At 44.2% G+C, this 17,214-nt stretch overlaps 3 protein-coding genes across 14 annotated transcripts in view; 2 read left to right on the top strand and 1 right to left on the bottom strand.

Annotated features, from left to right (window-relative positions):
* The window catches only part of MINK1 (misshapen like kinase 1), a 57,211-nt gene extending 53,945 nt beyond the window's left edge, over positions 1-3,266 (top strand). For 9 of the 12 annotated variants that reach the window (XM_078155601.1, XM_078155599.1, XM_078155598.1 and 6 more), the window contains one exon: positions 194-1,140. In XM_078155601.1, the coding sequence (XP_078011727.1) occupies positions 194-277 (84 nt within the window). In that variant the 3' untranslated portion in view covers positions 278-1,140. Of the gene's footprint in view, positions 1-193; positions 1,141-2,463; positions 2,554-3,176 lie in introns of those variants that run through there. The other 3 variants (XM_078155595.1, XM_078155596.1, XR_013487122.1) reach the window with 3 other exon arrangements.
* CHRNE (cholinergic receptor nicotinic epsilon subunit) lies at positions 1,142-12,246 on the bottom strand. The gene is given in 13 exon segments (XM_020966573.2): positions 1,142-2,716; positions 3,169-3,287; positions 3,377-3,563; positions 3,675-3,789; positions 5,827-5,941; positions 6,241-6,441; positions 10,620-10,717; positions 10,872-10,906; positions 10,908-11,028; positions 11,243-11,352; positions 11,524-11,568; positions 11,715-11,857; positions 12,201-12,246. Coding segments are annotated over 13 exon segments (1,485 nt in total). The 3' UTR covers positions 1,142-2,566.
* On the top strand, positions 4,189-5,611 carry CUNH17orf107 (chromosome unknown C17orf107 homolog). The gene is made up of 4 exons (XM_020966575.2): positions 4,189-4,271; positions 4,692-4,946; positions 5,060-5,349; positions 5,513-5,611. Exons 1-4 carry the CDS (start codon positions 4,206-4,208, stop codon positions 5,535-5,537), a joined length of 636 nt encoding a protein of 211 aa, XP_020822234.1. The 5' UTR covers positions 4,189-4,205; the 3' UTR covers positions 5,538-5,611.
* Positions 12,247-17,214: the final 4,968 nt, after the last annotated feature.

The raw sequence follows: 17,214 nt of genomic DNA, 5'->3' as shown, positions 1-17,214 counted from the left end.
GAGAGAGCTTTAGCCCCACCCCACTCTCCTCTGGCTCCCCTTTGTAAACCCAGATGATTCTCTTCCACACATACCACTAGGAAGAAGAGACCCTCTCACCTCACAGGGAGCCCTGTTCCTTCTAGACTTCAACAGCACATACAACCACTACCATCCCTAATCCATCCATTCCCATTATTTCCCTAACCTGCAGGTGTTCTTTGCCTCAGTTCGCTCTGGAGGTAGCAGCCAAGTTTACTTCATGACTCTGAACCGTAACTGCATCATGAACTGGTGATGGGGACCCCAGGCTGAGTTAGGGGTAGGTGAGGGTATATATCCACACTGGACGTATAACCTACATCTCACCCCCCTCGCCCCCAACAACAACAAAAAGCCAGGCTTCCCAGGCCTCTCCCTCCCTACCCTCCCTGGGCTTTTGCTTTTTTTAGTTTGATTCACTGGAGCCTGCTGGGAACGTGACCTATGACCCCTGAAGCTTTTTGTGATCCCGTGACCTCCCTTTTCCTGCTCTCTCAAAATGTTTTCTCTAAAAAAACTGTGCCTGCCCACCCCCCACCTGTGGGTAGAGGTACAGCTCCCTCCCACCAGAAATTATTTGGGAACCAGCCCCTTTCCCCCCTGTTTCTCCCCCACCAAAGAGGAAAGTGCTTGGGGATGCCTCCCTTCATTCTGCTGCTACTGTCTAGGGCAGAGTCCCAGGGCCCCTTTTTTTGCACGCCAGGGGGACTGACTCCCCCAATGAATGTACCAGACCCTGGGGGGGTGGCATAGAGATGGGGGTCACCAGTCACTCCAGGGGAAGGGGGGAGATGGTCCATGAGGACCATTTCCCCATCACTCTCTGAAAGCACTTTAATCATCTCCCCCCCCTCTAGGGAATGGGGAGGGGGGCTGTCAGCCAAAATATTCCTCCCCCTTTCCAATATTATCCCTTCTTTCCTCTCCTCCAATGCTCTTCCTTGATGGGGGGGGGGCATGGGGCTGGCTACTGCTCTCATCTAACCCACCATCCCCACCTTGCTTGCATTTGTATATAGTGTGAGCAGCAAGTAGCCCCCTTCACCTTATTCACTGCCCCCAATCTCAATGTAGTGGCCTTGGAAACCTCATTTGTTAATAAAGACAGAATTCAACCAGCTTCTCCTATTCCCATTGCTTTTTTACTCAGGGAAACCAACATTAGAATTACAATTACAAAGATATATGTGTTCAATAATTAGCTCAATAATAAAGAGGCAGTGATTAGAATAGACTCTAAGATGAATGAATCAAGTGAACAGAAGCCAGGAATATTTGTATGGGATTGCGATGTGTCAGAGTTGAGGGAAGAAGACAGCCACAGAGAGGGGGGATGTACCCATAATTCTTTAATTTCTCCTAGGAGGGCTCTGATTACTCTGCTTTTCCCTGCCTCTAAGCTTTGCTAACCATATATCAGACCAGATGGGCCTCATAGCCAGGTAGAAAAAGGACAGGGCTTCCCATCTCACTGCTGTTTGTTGTCCAAGAGGAAGAGACATGGCTAAGAGATTCAACATCACAAGACAAAACACTGTTTATTCGGTAGGGGAGTTAGCAGAAGCAAGCTTTATTGAGGAGGAATATGAGATGGGGGGGGCAGTCAAGGAAGATGGAAACAGGTCAGGTCCACTGTCTGTCCTGTGCACCAGTAATGCACACATAGTGGGTTTTGTAGGGTTGTCTGGGTCAAGCAAGATGGGATATTTTTGGTTGAGGTGAGGGGAACTGGGAACCTAGGCTTGGTGTTCAGGTCAGGGTTAGACGCTTCAGTGGATGGTGTGTAGAATCAGTTAAGACCTTACTTCAGATTCTGCCTCAGACACACACTACCTGTGTGCCCTGGGACAAGTCACATAACCTCTCTGTACCTCTGTTTCTTCATCTTTAAAATGGAGATAATAGTACCTATTTCATTGAGTTTTGAGGCTCATATGAGCTAACATGCAAAGTGCTAGCTTATTATTATTGTTGGTGTTGATTCTGGAGGGAGAGGAGAGAGGAAATGCCTGGGAAATTGGTAGGCTAGTTAATGTTCAAACTCCTATTCGCTGGGAAAAGAGACTTTAATACAGGCTAAATGGCCTTACTTTGGTCATGATTCAGGGGATTTGGTGGGAGACCAGGGGCTGGAGGAGCCAGGGCTGCTTCTCTTATGGGGCAGGGGGCTGCTGAGGTCCTTATAGCATAGAAGAGGAAAGAGGCCTTAGTGTGAGTCATGTCTATGAAACAAAAACAAGTAAATAAAGGAGACTGGGGTCAGCACAAATCTAGAAGTCCAAGAAAAGGTTTGGGGGAGGGGGAAGTGAAATGTAGGCGGCCTCCTTTTCACTTGAGCCTTAGTGACTATGGTCACTGAAGGGTTTTTTTAAAAATTTACTTTTAGTTTTCAACATTCACTTCCACAAGATTTTGAGTTCCAAATTTTCTCCCCCACTGAAGGTTTTATTTCATGGTGGGACTAGCCAGCAAAGGTCAAGATGGAGACCCATCCAGAGTGGAAGTTGAGTCTTAGGGTTATGTGCCTCCTGGTCAAAAGGGAAGTCTACATACAAGGAGGGAAGGGCAGGTCGGGCACTCTGTTCAGATGACCCCCAAGAAAGATGAGGCCTGTGCCAAACCCAAAGAGCACCAGGGCTGCCCAGAAGCAGAGGTTGTCCAAGGCCTTTCCCACGAGGACCCAGCTGGAAACTTCCTGAAGAAGGGGTAACAGGCACTGAGTCTGGTCTTCCTAAGCACACAGACTCAGCCACATAACCCAGCAAAGCTCAAAGCGCACCACTGACTCTAGCCTTCCTACTGTTCATCCCACTAGCCACTCCATCTCTAGGCATTTTTTTCTTGCTGTCCCTCATGTCTGGATCTCTCTCCTCATTTCTGGCTTCCTTCAAGCTAAAGTGACATCTTCTGCAAGAAGCTTTTGCTAACGCCCATAATGCTAGTGCCTTCCCTCAGTATTCTCTCCAATTTAGCCTATGTCTTGTTTGTACATGGTCGTTTGCATGTTGTCTCTCCCTTTAAACTGTGAGGTCTTTGGAAGTTCTACCTCTGCCTTACTGTCTTCGTATCCCTAGTGCTTAGCACAGTGCCTGGCCCATAGCAGACCCTTAATAAATGCTTTTTGACTTGGTCCTAAACCTTCCCTACCTCCCCAGAGTCTTCCTGCTCCCGCATGCTTTCCGCTAAGAAGTTCACCGCGTCTACACAGCAACGAATCTCTGATGCAGCAGCTCCCAGGCTCTGACACAATGCGGCAGTGGAGGCAGCTGAGAGAGGGAGGAAAAGGGGCTATTTCGGATCCTCCAGACTCAAACCTCCTCCTCCCACATCCCTCGACCTCTAATGACCCAGTCACCTGGCCCTGGCCCATGCCGATGTCTCTGCCCTTCAAATAGCAGCTCACTCCGGGGCTTTCTCAGGATCAGTTCCTCAGCACGGAGCAGAATTCCCAGGGAGGAAGCTCTACGTTGGGAAGAACCCGCTCCTGGCGCCGGTGGAGGTGGAATAGAACCCAAAAGACCTGGCAACAGCTCTAAGAAAACCTGGGGGATAGGAAATCCGCTTAATTTCTGCAATCCGTCCCATCTTTTACTCCTAACCCGACTCGCTACACACAGCTATATATACATGCCCCATCACCCCCAAAGGCTTACATAACGCAACCGAGGGGACATAACATGAGTGTTGGGCGTCCTTAGGGACACGTTGAGCACGATGACGCAATTCATGACAATCAGTGCGGCTACCACCATGACGAAAATTAGATACCTGAGATAAGGGAGACGGGGTGGCTAGTGTCCTCATCCATTTTGTCTCCAACCCAAGACAAGGAGAGGGAGGGAAGAAGCGTTACAACTCCCTCAATCCGAAAAGGACCTCACAATCTCGACCAGTTAAATTATAATCCCACTTTTGCCACCTCGACGCCGAAAACTCAAACCAACGTTTCCAAAAGGCACTTGCCAGCTGGGACAGCTCTACGTCACCAACACCGTCTCCTGCCCTCTTTCCTCCCTCACAATGCAGTCAGTATTTGTGTTTCGGGATAGGATATGACGTTACAGCCCTGAAGTTGTATTCCTTAAGGAGCTGGAAGCCTTTTCCCTCCCCATCCAGCTCCTCCCACATGAGAGTCACGTAATTGCCCCACATTCTGACCCTACCTTAGAGGAACGGCTTCATCTATGAAGGGGTCCTCGGGTTCCTTCGATGCTCTGCTATGGGTCTATTGCTACCACAATTCCACGGAGGTGAGGGCCCACCAGTGAGCCCAATTGTTCTCTGTCCTCTTTGGGCTCCCATGGTCTTTCTTTGACCCTTCCATTGCCTTGCTTCTTCCTCGGCCCCCAAGTTCCTCTCCCCAGTCTGCTAGTGAACTTCTAACTAGAGTTCACATCGCAGTGACATCCCTCTTTTCCTAAAGCCCATTCATCCAAGCCCAGCAGCAAACTCTTCAGGCAAATGAAGGGTGTGGATGGAGATGATGACTAAGATTCCTTCCAACTCTAACATTTCTGTTTTAGGATTTATTTAGTGATTAGCGTGTTCTGACTTTGGAATGACTTTATAATCTGCGGGTGGCCCTCAATTCTGAAATCAACCCTCTGATGACTCTTTAACTCCCCTTCCACCAAAGACATTCTTGGTGACTTCTCTCATCCCGACACCAGGTGGACCTCCGGCCCTCACTTCTATGCTCCCTGGAGTTGGCCCTGGCTGCAGCCCATGAATATCTGGAGTTCGGGCTGGAGAAGATGAGACCTTTAGGGCCTTGGGACCAGGATAGGGAGGAAGGGGAGCTGCCCAAAGGGGAAGGAGTGAAGCTAGAGTCACACAGCTCCTCAGCCTCTCCAGAACCCTCCCTGGGGCTGGTGCTGAGAGAGGCTATGGGAAGTGCCTTGAGCTTTGGAACCACCTTGTTGCAGGTGAGGTGTGAGGAGGAAAAGGAAGGGTTGTCTTGTCAGCAAGAAGACTGACCCTGGGGGGCTATGTGTAGGGTACCCTGGGAATTTACTGTATTCCCTGCCCTGATTCTCAGATCTCGGTCCTATGGCTACAGCTGGAAACTCGGCGCCTCTGTGGCTGCAGCGACCACGTCCACAATCTGAGCTCGGGGAACCCTGGGCACGCATTGTCCCGAGTGGCGTGGGCTGCAGGGCGGGGCGTGAGAGAGGCGGGAGCCACGGCCAAAGCTAGCACACAGCTACTCCTCCGTGGGGCACGGTTCTGTCTGCCAGTAGGCTTGATATTTACGGGAATTCACGCTGCCCCAGGAAGACAGCTTCGCTCCTATGGCCCTGGCGCATTGGGCTGGGCAGCGGAAAACGTGTGAGTTAAGATTTGACTGCGGGGCCTGCATGTGGGGATGTGGGTGAGAAGAAACTTTGAGAGCAAGGTGGAAGCAAGAATAAAGCGGGAGGAGGGGGATTACTCCCCAAATCGAGGGACCGTGGATCAGTTGGAGATACTCAGTTAGCCACTCCTTTAACAGGAACACTGCAGAGGACTCGAGATGAAACAGAGGTGATGAAAGGTATCTGGGGAACTGTTGACTTACCACCAGCCCAAATAAAGCAGTGAAGAAAACCAAGTTTTTACACTTTTCTCTAGCGCCTTTCCCGCTCCCTGACTCCGCCCCCTTTCCTACAGACTCAATTTTCTCGCCCACCCGGAGACAACTGTTCTCCCAGCTTTCCTCTTGGCTCATCTTTTCACTTCCCGTCCCCCTCTCCCTTTCCGTTGATCTCTGTCCCTTCCTCCTGGCCCCATTCCCTAGGCTCAGATCCAGACTCTTGCCCCACTTACCTCCCCAACAGAGGGACGCTCAGAGAAGTCTCTGGGATTTTGGTTGCCATGAGGAACAGGAAAACAGTCTGGGCTAGGAGGACCGAGATGGAGACCGTGCACTTCTGCCCACCAGCTGAAAAGGGTTGCGGTGTGAGTTCTGGTTTTGCTTCTCCCTCCCACCCCTACCCCAAACACACACGCGCGCGCGCACGCACACACACACACACACACACACACACACACACACACACACACACACACACACACACACACACCCCTCCCGACTACGCCGCCCCACCCTGTCTCCATACGCCAGGGCTGCTGGGGCTAGCCTTAAGCTATGACTGAGTGGAATGAAGAAGGCCGTCTCCAGCAGTGGGAAAATTCGTGTGCAGCTTTGTGAATGAAGCCACCTCCCCTTGGTCCCGTTACCCTGTGCGGGAAGGAAGTACACTAAGAGCACGAGGCCTGAGATGAGAACGCAGGGCACGATGATATTGATGACGTAGAAAAGGGGCTTCCTGCGAATGATGAGGGTGTAGATGACCTCAATATTCCCTGGGGCATCCACTGAGCGGTCATCATGGTACCAGATCTGCCCGGAACAGAAATCGATGGCCCACTCGCCATTCTCTGCGGATTAGGGAGATCAGTCAGCCAACCCGTTTGCTGAACATCTGTAGCCACCTATGTCACTTATGCTTTAGGACTATGCCAGGAGTAGCGGTTCAGGGAATACAGACAGACTGAACCCGCGTACGGCCCCTTGAGCTGGAAGCTTTATTGAGGGTGGAGGGATGGTGGAGACAGATCTAGTGCTTGTGAAAGGATTAGAGCATAAAAATGAGCGCAAAAGAGCTAGATCTGTAACAGTGGAGAGAGCACCAGTCTGAGAATCAGGAGATTTAGATTTGAAAGTCTCCTAAAAACATTTTTTTAATTTTTAAAAAAAATTTTTTTTAAAAGTCTCCTATCACTCACTAAAAATGGGATAATAATAATTCCTGCTTGCCTCACAGGGTTGTTAATGATGATAATCAAAAGAGGCAGCCTAAGGTAGTGGAAAGAGCACTTGTTTTAGAGTCAGAAGGCAGGTTTTAGTTTGTTTTACCACTTTTTAGCCTAGCTATGTAATCCCTGGGCAAATCACTATCAACTATTAAGCCTCAGAGCTGGGAGGGATCTTAAAGATTTAGTTCAACTTCACCCGAGAGGGGAAGGGTTTTGCCTGAGGTCACACAGTGTAATCGCTCTGAATTTCAGCTTACTCTTCTGTAAAATGGGGGGTTATAATGACATTACTCTGAATCTTTCAGGGCGGTTTGGGGAGAAAGTGCTTTGTAAACCTAAAAGAGATATCGAAATGTGTTAATAGAGCTTTTAAAATTTTGGGTTGCTAAACTGTAGGCATTGCTTTATAGAACAGAATTCCAGTAATGAGTCTATGTTTTGGAGAGATCCTGTACTCAGCAGGCCATTTAGGTTTGTTGATTTATCTAAGTGCCCCTAAAAACCTCTCCTCCAGCCTCCCTTGCAGCCCCCCTCTTCCCACTCCCTCCCCTCTACTGAGAAAAGAACTTCATTCCCTGTGAGCTCCCTTATAAGCTACCTCTCAAAACCCCTTGACACTCTCCCCCATTCTTTCCTCTTTTACTCCACTCTGGTGGACAGGTGACTTTTCTCCTCACTAATGCTAACCCCTCTACTCAGTGATCCTACCATTCCTTCAAGCTACATTAATATATAGAGATACATATTCCTTCTTCACAAATTCCCAATGAATCCAATTCCTCTCCTTTTATTTTTATTATTTATTTTGTTTATTATATTATCAATACATCACCATACATTTATAATTTAATTATTATTAGTTTATTGTTTTATGAACAAAAAATTCCTTTACGTGAACAAAAAAAGCACAGTTAACTCCCAGACAAATGCTGTTTTCCACTACCATTGTAAAACTGAATTTCTATTACATAGTTTTTAAAAGTGCATATGAAATTTAACACTAGTGCCTGTACTGTCCTGCTTGTCCATGTCTCCTTCTGAACTTCCCCCTCGACTCCTCTGTATATTTTAAATGTTTTTCTTTCTTTTCTTTTTTTTTTGCATCACTATCACTACCACCAGCTTTGTCACTTCTCAACCCTTCATAATCTTCCTTCTAACCTTCATCATCACTCAACCAAAATTGTTCTCTCCAAAATTATGCTCTCTTAACTGCCAAATCAAATGGCCTTTTCTCAATCTTTATCTTTCTTGACCTCTCTATAGCATTTGACATTGTTAATCATCCTCTCCTTCCAGAAGGTCTCTTGCCTTTGAATTTTCATGGCATCACTCTTTCTTGTTTCTCCTCCTACCTGTCTAGCTACCCCTCAGACTCTTCTGCTCGATAATCTATCGGCCATAACCCACTGCTATCTTCTCTGTACTCTCTCCCAGTGATTTATCTTATCAACTCCTGTGGGTTCAATGTCATCTCTAAACAGATTACTCTCAGATCCAGCCCACTTCTAAACTCAAGTCTCACATCCCCACCTACCTGGGAGATATTTCCAAAAAGAAGTCCCATAGGCAGTGTGGTACAGCAGAAAAAGCACTAGATTTGTAAGTCAGAGCACATAAGTTCAAATCCTGGCATTGCCATCTTGTGACTTTGGGCAAGTCACCCTCAGGACCTCAGTTCCCTTTGCTTTAAAATGCTAGGATTGGATTTGATTACCTCTAAGCTCCATTACAGAGCTAAAGCTATGATGCTATATATATACAAAAGAGAATTCATCTTTTCTCCAAAACCTACCTCTTCATTAACTTCCCTATTTATGTCAAGGGTACCCTCCACTCAAGTTCACTATCTCACTCTCTCTTTTTTTTTTTGCTTGGGCAATTGGAGTTAAGTGATTTGCCCAGGCTCAACATTTGAACTTACATCCTCCTGACTCCAAGGCAAGGGCTCTATCCACTGCACCACCTAGCTGCCCCTCAAGTTCACTATCTTAGAGTCATCCTTTACTCCTCATTCTTCCTCATTCCTATTTTCAATCACTTTCTAAGTCTTGTACATTCTGCCTTCTCAAGATCTCAAGAATATATCTCTCATCTACTCACAAAGCCACCACTGTAGTTCAGGCCTTTAGCATCTCAGCAATAGTCACCTGGTATGACTATTGAAATAACCTCCACACTGATCTTCTTGCCTCCAGTCTCCAAGACTTTCCTCCGATCCATCCTCAACATACAGTTGCCAAAGTGACCTTGTCACTCTAATGCCCTAGAAGCTTCAGCATTCCCTCTCTCCTCAAGGAAAAAATACAAACACCTGTTTGGCATTTAAAATCTTTCACTATCTGCTTCCAGCCTATTTCTTCCAGGTTTATTACAGGTTATTCACCTTTACATACTGGACTAAATGTCTTATAGCTACACCTCTATCCATCGGCGGTGAAGTAGACAGAGTGCTTGGCCTGGAATCAGGAAGAACTGAGTTCAAATTTAGCCTCAGATGCTAGCTGTGTGACCCTGGGCAAGTCACTTAACATCTGTCTGCCTCAGTCTCCTCAACTGTAAAATAAGAATAATAACAAAACCTAACTCACAGGGTTGTTGTGAGGACCAAATGACATATTTATAAAGTGCTTAGCACTTTATATAACAGTACCTAGTTATTATATGCTTATTTCCTCTCTCCCCCTTCCTCACACAGAACATTCCATCTTACAGCTCTTCACTTATTTTTAGATTCTGAACTTACACACACACACACACACACACACACACACACACACACACGCACAGAGTATTTCTATACACATAACAAAACACAAAAAGACCATTCTTTATGAAATCATTAATCTATGCACAAACAACTGTTTGCCCATGACTGACATGCTCTTCCTCCTCCTCTCTGCCTTTCAGAACCCCAAGCCTCCTTCAGCTGAAAGGTAACTTGATACTGGAGGAACTTTCCTAATACTGTCAGCTCTTAGCCTCTACTCTGTTTGTTGAATATAAGCTGCTTGAGGGCAAGGACTGTTTCTTTTTTGTCTTTGTATCCATATTGCTTAGCACAATGCCTGACACATATTTATTGATTGATTGACCAAGCAAACTCTATTCAATAAACTCCAGTGGCTTCTATTTAGTTTTTCTTTCCCAACCCACTTTGCATGGGGGGGGGGGGTAGGGCTAGGCATGGGGTTAAGTGACTTGCCCAGGGTCACACAGCTAGTAAGTGTCAAGTGTCTGAGGCTGGATTTGAACTCAGGTCCTGCTGACTCCAGGGCTGGTGCTCTACCTTGCCACCTAGCTGCCCCTTAATTATTTTTTAATTGGTGTTATCTTTACACTCTGTATATACTCTCTTAATTCTATTGGCTTCCTCTCTTTTCATTATTCTTATTTCTATTTAAGAATATACCCTATATTCCTATTTATCCTTGCTTCGAATATATTTGTATGTTGTCTCACCTAATCTAAGCTGCTTGAGGGTAGGGACTGTCCTTTGCCTCTTTTGTATCTCCAGAGCTTAGCACAGTGCCTGGTACATAGCAGGCACTTAATAAATGTTTCTTGATTGGTGTACTTGGCTCCACTATTAGAATGTAAACTCCTTGCAAATAGGGATTTTCATTCTTTGTACTTGCATCCCCAGGGTCCAGCACAATCCCAGGCCCTTAGGAGGCACTTAATAAATGCTTATCGATTGAGTTATTTGAATTAACATCATTGGTTCCCATAAACGAGACCCTTCCACAGCAGCATTTCCTCCCCACCATCCCTGTAAAGCCCGACTACTGGACTGTTACCCGTATAGGCCTCCTCATCAATCTGGATTTTGTTTAGAATCTGGCCAGACTCCTCCGAGAAGACGATTGCCACCTCTGCAGCGCTGTACGTCTGAGACCTTAGGAGGGAGTGCTGGAGAATGGGTCAGTCCCTTCCCCATGCCCCTGATCCGTACCTACAGTCCATACCCTAGCCCGGTCCCACCCTCTCACCACCCCCAATCTCTCAGGGCTCTCCCCCTTCAAGACCCCCACCCCTTGCCCTGGCCCTACCGAAACACTAGGGAGCAGTTTTGCCAGTCGAAGGGGGAAATAGGTGACTTCCACTGCGCAGGTGCTGCGGTAGATGGCTGGGGGGAGCCAGCTCACAAAGCCGCCCTCATTCACCAGCACATTGGCCTCGTAGGCCACTCCGAACACGCCGTCTATGCTGTCAATACAGAGGGACCCAAGCGTCTGGCATACCCCCACTGCTCCGCACCCCAACCCTCCAGGGCCTCTTGTGACCCACTTCACCATTCTTCCCTAAGCCCATCACCGCCATCAAGGGATCGGGGTCCAGGCTCCCGGCCCGCTAAATACTCCCGTGTTCAGGTCCTGCCGCCTCCCCAGTCCCTTCGGGGTTTCAGGTGTCTTGTTCTAACTTGTTCTCCAGCACGATGTCAGGGAGCCATACAAGGTTAGCAGGAACTCTCAGTGTTGTGATGCCCCCAAAGTCCTCACTGCTGTAGTTGAGTCGATAATCGCTCCAGTCCTGCGAGATTTGGGCAAAAAGGATGAGGTAAAGTATTCTCTGCCTTGCAACCCCCTCCTCCACATATCATTTAAATGGGATTGATTAGAGTTTTCCTCAAAGGTGTGAGGTGGGGACCACCAAGATCATTGTCTACCACAACCCTCTGCCCATCACCAAACCCCTACTCACAATTCCAATCCAAACACTGGTGGTGAGAGTCTCCTGTTTCTCATTCTTAAGAGATTGAGATGAGGAATAATAAAGGGGAAGGAGATTAATGGAAGATCAGAGATGGAATCTGGGGTCACATAAAGGGTTTGGGGGGAGGTGGGGCAGGGGTTAAGAAGTGGGGCAGGAAAAAGGTAGAAGCTGAATCTTACCAATGAGATGAGGTTGGTCAAGGTGACCTTGAAATTGACAGAGACTTTTTCTTCTGGCCACCTCACTGGCCTTCTGCTAGGGTCATAGTTATTGAAGAGATGGTGATAAAGTCGAAGTTCTTCACTCTCCCCCCATCCAAGGCCTGGAAGACAGGACAGCGGGGGTCTTTCTGAGGACAGGCCCTGGGTCACTTCCCTACAACCAGCCATTTCTCTGCCTCTGTTTCACTCTATATCTCGTGCTGTTTTTCTCTTTGTTTCCCTGATTCTTTTTCTCTGGGACTCTTTCATTTCTGTTTCTGTCTCCCATTTGTCTCTACCTAATTGTATGTCTCAGTCTCTGTGTCTCTCTGTCTGTCTCTCTCCCTCCCTCCATCCCTCTGTGTTTCTGGCCCTGCCTCTGGACCCATCTGTCTCTCTCCTTCTTTCAGTCTCTGTCTCTATCTTTTTATTTCCGTGTCTGCTCTGTTACCACTGCCTCCATACCCAGAAGCCCTGGAAGAAGCAGCATCCAGAGCACTTTCCCCGCCATCTGCCCGCAGACTCCTCCAGGTTATTCTGAGCATTGATCAGGGGTAAAGGGAAGGACCATCTTAGCCAGCTTGGGGGGAGGGGTGTTAGTTCCGGCTGGAGCCAGAGGACTATTAACATTATCCACTCCCTGCCCCCCACTCCCTACCACCTGCTCTGACCAGCAATGTCTTGGCTGCTTCCAGAGACAACTGTTCTCCTACTACCCTTCTTCCTCCCCAAGTATCCCAGAATCCTTTAGTCTCATCCTTAATCAGACTCTTTGTAACCTACTAAATAAAATAGGGATTCAGTCTTCTCCCGACCAGGAAAAGATAATTGCGTTCAAATTCTGGCCTTGCTGCTACCTGGTGGCAACTTGAATAATTCAAACAAATGCTTATTTTTATTTATTTGTTTTTAACATTTCATTTTGTTTATTTTTAACATTCATTTTTTTAAATGCTGAGTTCTAAATTCTGAATTCTCCCCTACCCATTGGGAATGCAAGCAATATGATATCAATTATATAGGTGAAGTCATGCAAAATATATTTCCATATCAGCCATGTTGCAAAAAGAAATAAATAAAAAGCAAGAAACATAAAGAAAGTAAAAAAAATATGCTTCAATCTGTACTCAGAGTTCATCAGTTTTCTCTCTGGAGGTGGGTAGCATTTTTCATCGTGGGTCCTTTGAAATTATCTTGGATCACTGTTTTGATCAGAGCAGCTAAGTCTTTCACAGTTATTACAATATTGCTTACTGTGTATATAGCGTTCTCTTTCTGCTCACTTCACTCTGCATCAGTTCATATAAGTCTTAGAGGTTCGCTGTTGCCCAATTGATGATGGCTATTGTTATTCTGTCATATCCAACTCTTTGTAACCTCACTTGGGGTTTTCTTGGCAAAGATACTGGAAAGATTTGCTTTTCTTCCTCCAGCTCATTTTACAGATGAGGAACTGAGACGAACAGAATTAAATGTGTTGTCCAGGGTCACACAGCTAGTAAGTAAGTGTCTGAGGCCAGTTTTGAACTCAGGAAGATGAGTCTTCCCAACTTCAGGGCTGGAACTCTATTCATTGGACCACCCAGCTGACCCAATTGATGGGCATTCCCTCAATTTCCAATTCTTTGCCACCACAAAAACAAGCTGTTTTAAAAATTTTTGTATAAATAGGTTTTTTCACCTTTTATTTGCTCTCTCTCTCAGATACAGACCTAGCAGTGGTATTGCTGGGCCAAAGGGTTTTGTTGCACAATTTTACAACCCTTGGAGCATAGTTCCAGATTGTTCTCCAGGATGATTAGAACAGTATACAACTCCACCAACAGTGCATTAGTGTACCTATTTTTATTTTTTTTAAATCTTTAATAATTTTTAAAATTTCAAACTTAAATACAAAATAAGAAAAGAAAAAATAAGATTGCCTTGTACACAGCAGAACATAGGAGAGAATTTGATATAAAATGATACATTTTTATTTCAAGAAAGTCTATAATAATAAATACTACTCATTGTATTGAAAGCTATCGAGCTTCCTTGTAGGTTTTCTTTTGTTCTCTGCTGTGCACTTTTTATTTTATTTTTTTCTTCCCCCTCTCCCCCCTCCAAAGAAGGCTACAATTAAGTGGATATCTATATACATAAACACATATATACATACATGTACACATATATATACACATGTACATAGGTATTTATAATCATACACACATATACACTCATACACCTTTAGTAAGCCCGTACCATACTTACCTATCATCTGTTTTTCTGAAGGTGGAGAGCATCCTCCTTCGTAAGACCAAGTCTCTCCATTCTTTTCTAATTCAACCAGCTCATTTCCTACACCACAGCAATATTCCAACCCAATCGCATTCTGTCTGAGAGATTGTCCGTGAAGCCTCTTCCCAGTTTTCTGCATTCCTTCTATTTTTAGCTGTGTTTTATTTGCATAAGAAAACTTTAATTTAAAATAATGAAAATTATCCATTTTACACATCAACAATGCTCTCACCTTATAATATGGTTTAAGATCTAATACTACTGAATCTGTTTCCTTTACCTCTTTCTTCCCTTGATCACTTTGACATTTCTGACCCTTTGCTCTTCCAAATGAACTTTGTTATTTTTTTTGCTAACTCAGTAAGACAATTTTTTTAGTAGTTTTATTGGGATGGCATTACCTAAATAAATGTTAGGTAAAATTATCTTTTTTTCATTATATGGGCTTTACCTACACATGAACAGTAAATACTACTTCAATTATTTAGATCTTTATTTATATATAAAGTGTTTTATATTTATGTTTGTATAGTTCCTGTATCTATTTTGGCAGGTAAACTCTCAGGTATTTTATACTGTCTAGATATTTTAAATGCTCTAAATTTAAAACAATAGGATGGCTGACATATAGTGTAGTTTCTCTATTTTTCTCTTTTGATTAAATCTATTTTAGCTTTAACTTTGTCTGAAATCATGATTACTACTCCTGTTTTTTTTATGTAATAAATTCTACTTCAGACCTTTTTTTTTTAATGTTTGTGTGTATCTCTTATTTTTATAGAATTTCCTGAAAGCAACATATTGTTGAATTAGAATTTTTAATCTTCTATCAATTTCCACCATATAGGTAAATTCATCCCATCCACATTCTAAACAATAATTACTTATTACATAGTTTCTTTCTTCCTAGTTTTCCTTTTTTCTTTTTTTTTTTTAAGGCAATTGGGGTTAAGTGACTTGCCCAGGGTCACATAGCTAGTAAGTGTCAAGGTGTTTGGTCTGAGGTCGGATTTGAACTCAGGTCCTCCTGACTTCAGGGCTGGTACTCTAGCCACTGCCCCACTTAACTGCCCCTTCTTATTTTTCCTCACTATCCTTCTCACCCTATACCTATCCCTCCTCTCCCCTCTACTTTATGTCTACCCACTACCTTGACCTCCTATTCCTTTACCTACCCACCCCTCTAAGAATCCCTCCCTTATCTTCTCCCCCCAACCTTATCCCCTTCCCTTCTTGTTTCTTTCTGAATTTAGAAGACTTTTATACATTTCTAGATATATGTGTTGTTCCCTCTTTAACCTATTCCTGATGAGAGTAGGGTTTCAGTACTATGGGCCCTACCCCCCACTATATTCTTATGTATCTTTTTTCCTTTGACTCATTTGTATGAGATAATTGCTCCTGTTTATCTCTCCCTACACTTTTATTTTTTTTTAGACTCACCCCAGCATACTCAGCTGAGCCCAACCCAAGCCTTTCTTTCAGACTATGCAAATAAGGGGCAGCTAGGTGGCACAGTGAATAGAGCACCAGCCCTGGAGTCAGGAGAACCTGAGTTTAAATCTGATCTCAGACACTTGATACTAACTAGTTGTGTGACCCTGGGCAAGTTACTTAACCCCAATTGCCTAGCAAAAAAACAAAAAGAAAAAAAAACAGACTACACAAGTAAAAATGGCAGTCATAAAAAAGCTGATATTTTCATATCTAAAAACATAAACAATCTGACCTTATTGTACCCCTTATAATTGGTCCTTAATGTTTACTTCATATTTCTCCTGGATGTTATATTTTGAATTTTCCATTCAGTTCTGCTGTTTTTGTCACAAATACCTGAAAGTTTTTCAGTCCATTAAATATCCTCTTTTTTTTCCATTTAGGAATATACTTAACTTCTCTGGGTAAACCCACGGTCATAACCTCAGCTATTTTGCTTTACAAAATATAGTATTCCAAAACCTATGGGGCCTTCAGTGTAGCAGCTACTAGGTCTTGTGTAATCCTTATTGTAGCTCCATGATATTAATTTTTTTTTCTTGTTGCTTCCAGTATTTTCTCCTTAACCTGGGAGCTTTGAAAGTTGGCTACGATATTCCTGTAAGTTTTCCTCCAGGGATCTCTTTCCAGTGGTGATTGGTGGATTTTTTTCTATTTCTGCTTTGCCTTCTTATTCTAGAACTTCAGGGCAATTTTCCTCAGTAATTTCTTGTAATATTGTATCAAGATTCTTTTTTTAAATCATAATTTTTAGGCAGTCCAACTATTCTTATATTATTTCTCTCTGATCTGCTCTCCAATCAGTTGTTTTTCTGATGAGGTGTTTCACATTTTTTGGAAATGCTGCAAATTAAAAAAAAAAATTAAAGGGTTAAAGAAAGTAGATGTCCAGGGGGTCGCTGAGTAATATATATATATTTTTTAAAGGAGACGGTAGGCCAAATAAGTTTGGGAACCTCTGGTCTAGATTATTATTATAACCTTCTAAACAACACCTTGTCTTCAGTCTTGTGCCTGACTCAAGCTGACACTCTAGTTGTCCAGTTTCAATACTGTCACAAAATGAGACAATTATGAGACTATTATTTCATTATTTTGATTTTGTTTTATTATTTCTTCGTGTCTTAGCTTCCCTTTGCCCAATTCTAGTTTTCAAGGAATATTTTCTTTCTTAATTTTTTGATTTACTATTTCAAGTTGGTTGTTTCTTTTCATAATTTTCTTGATTTTCTTGGATTGGTCTTATTTTTCCTCAATCTCTCTTATTTGATTTTTAAAGTCCTTTTTAAGTTCTTCCAGGAAATCTTTTTATGATTGGGACGATTTGACATTTCTCATTGAAAAAGGAATAACTTTTTTTAGCTCCAGTATCTCCCTCTGAATATGAACCCAGATCTTCTCCATCCCCATAGTAGCTATCTATGGTTGACTTCTTTCTCCTTTGCTTGCTCATTTTTTTGGTTTTATTGACATTATTATTATTTTTAGCAGCTATTAGTGTGATCAAGTTCTAGACCCGATGTATGGGTCTAGTTCCTTCTTACTGTTATTTTCTGAGGTCTGTCCTGGGGCTCAGTCTTGGGCTCTCTACTTTACTCCTAAGTCACACTTACAGCCCCGTCATGTTGTCCCCACAAATGATCTTACTCTCTGCAGTCCCTCGGGAGGCTGCAAACTACAGTTGTCCTCTCCTCCCTGGAACTGA

Source organism: Phascolarctos cinereus, unplaced genomic scaffold, assembly GCF_003287225.1.
Source record: "Phascolarctos cinereus isolate Bilbo 61053 unplaced genomic scaffold, phaCin_HiC Scaffold_5;HRSCAF=322, whole genome shotgun sequence".
NCBI lineage: Eukaryota > Metazoa > Chordata > Mammalia > Diprotodontia > Phascolarctidae > Phascolarctos > Phascolarctos cinereus.
This window is presented reverse-complemented; position numbering and strand designations above follow the sequence as displayed.

Coding starts and splice junctions, on each gene's coding strand:
- CUNH17orf107 (XM_020966575.2), top strand. CDS start 4,206: ATGAAGGGGTCCTCGGGTTCCTTCGATGCTCTGCTATGGGTCTATTGC. Junction 4,272..4,691: donor GCTACCACAATTCCACGGAG/GTGAGGGCCCAC, acceptor TCCCGACACCAG/GTGGACCTCCGGCCCTCACT. Junction 5,350..5,512: donor GGCTGGGCAGCGGAAAACGT/GTGAGTTAAGAT, acceptor CTCCTTTAACAG/GAACACTGCAGAGGACTCGA.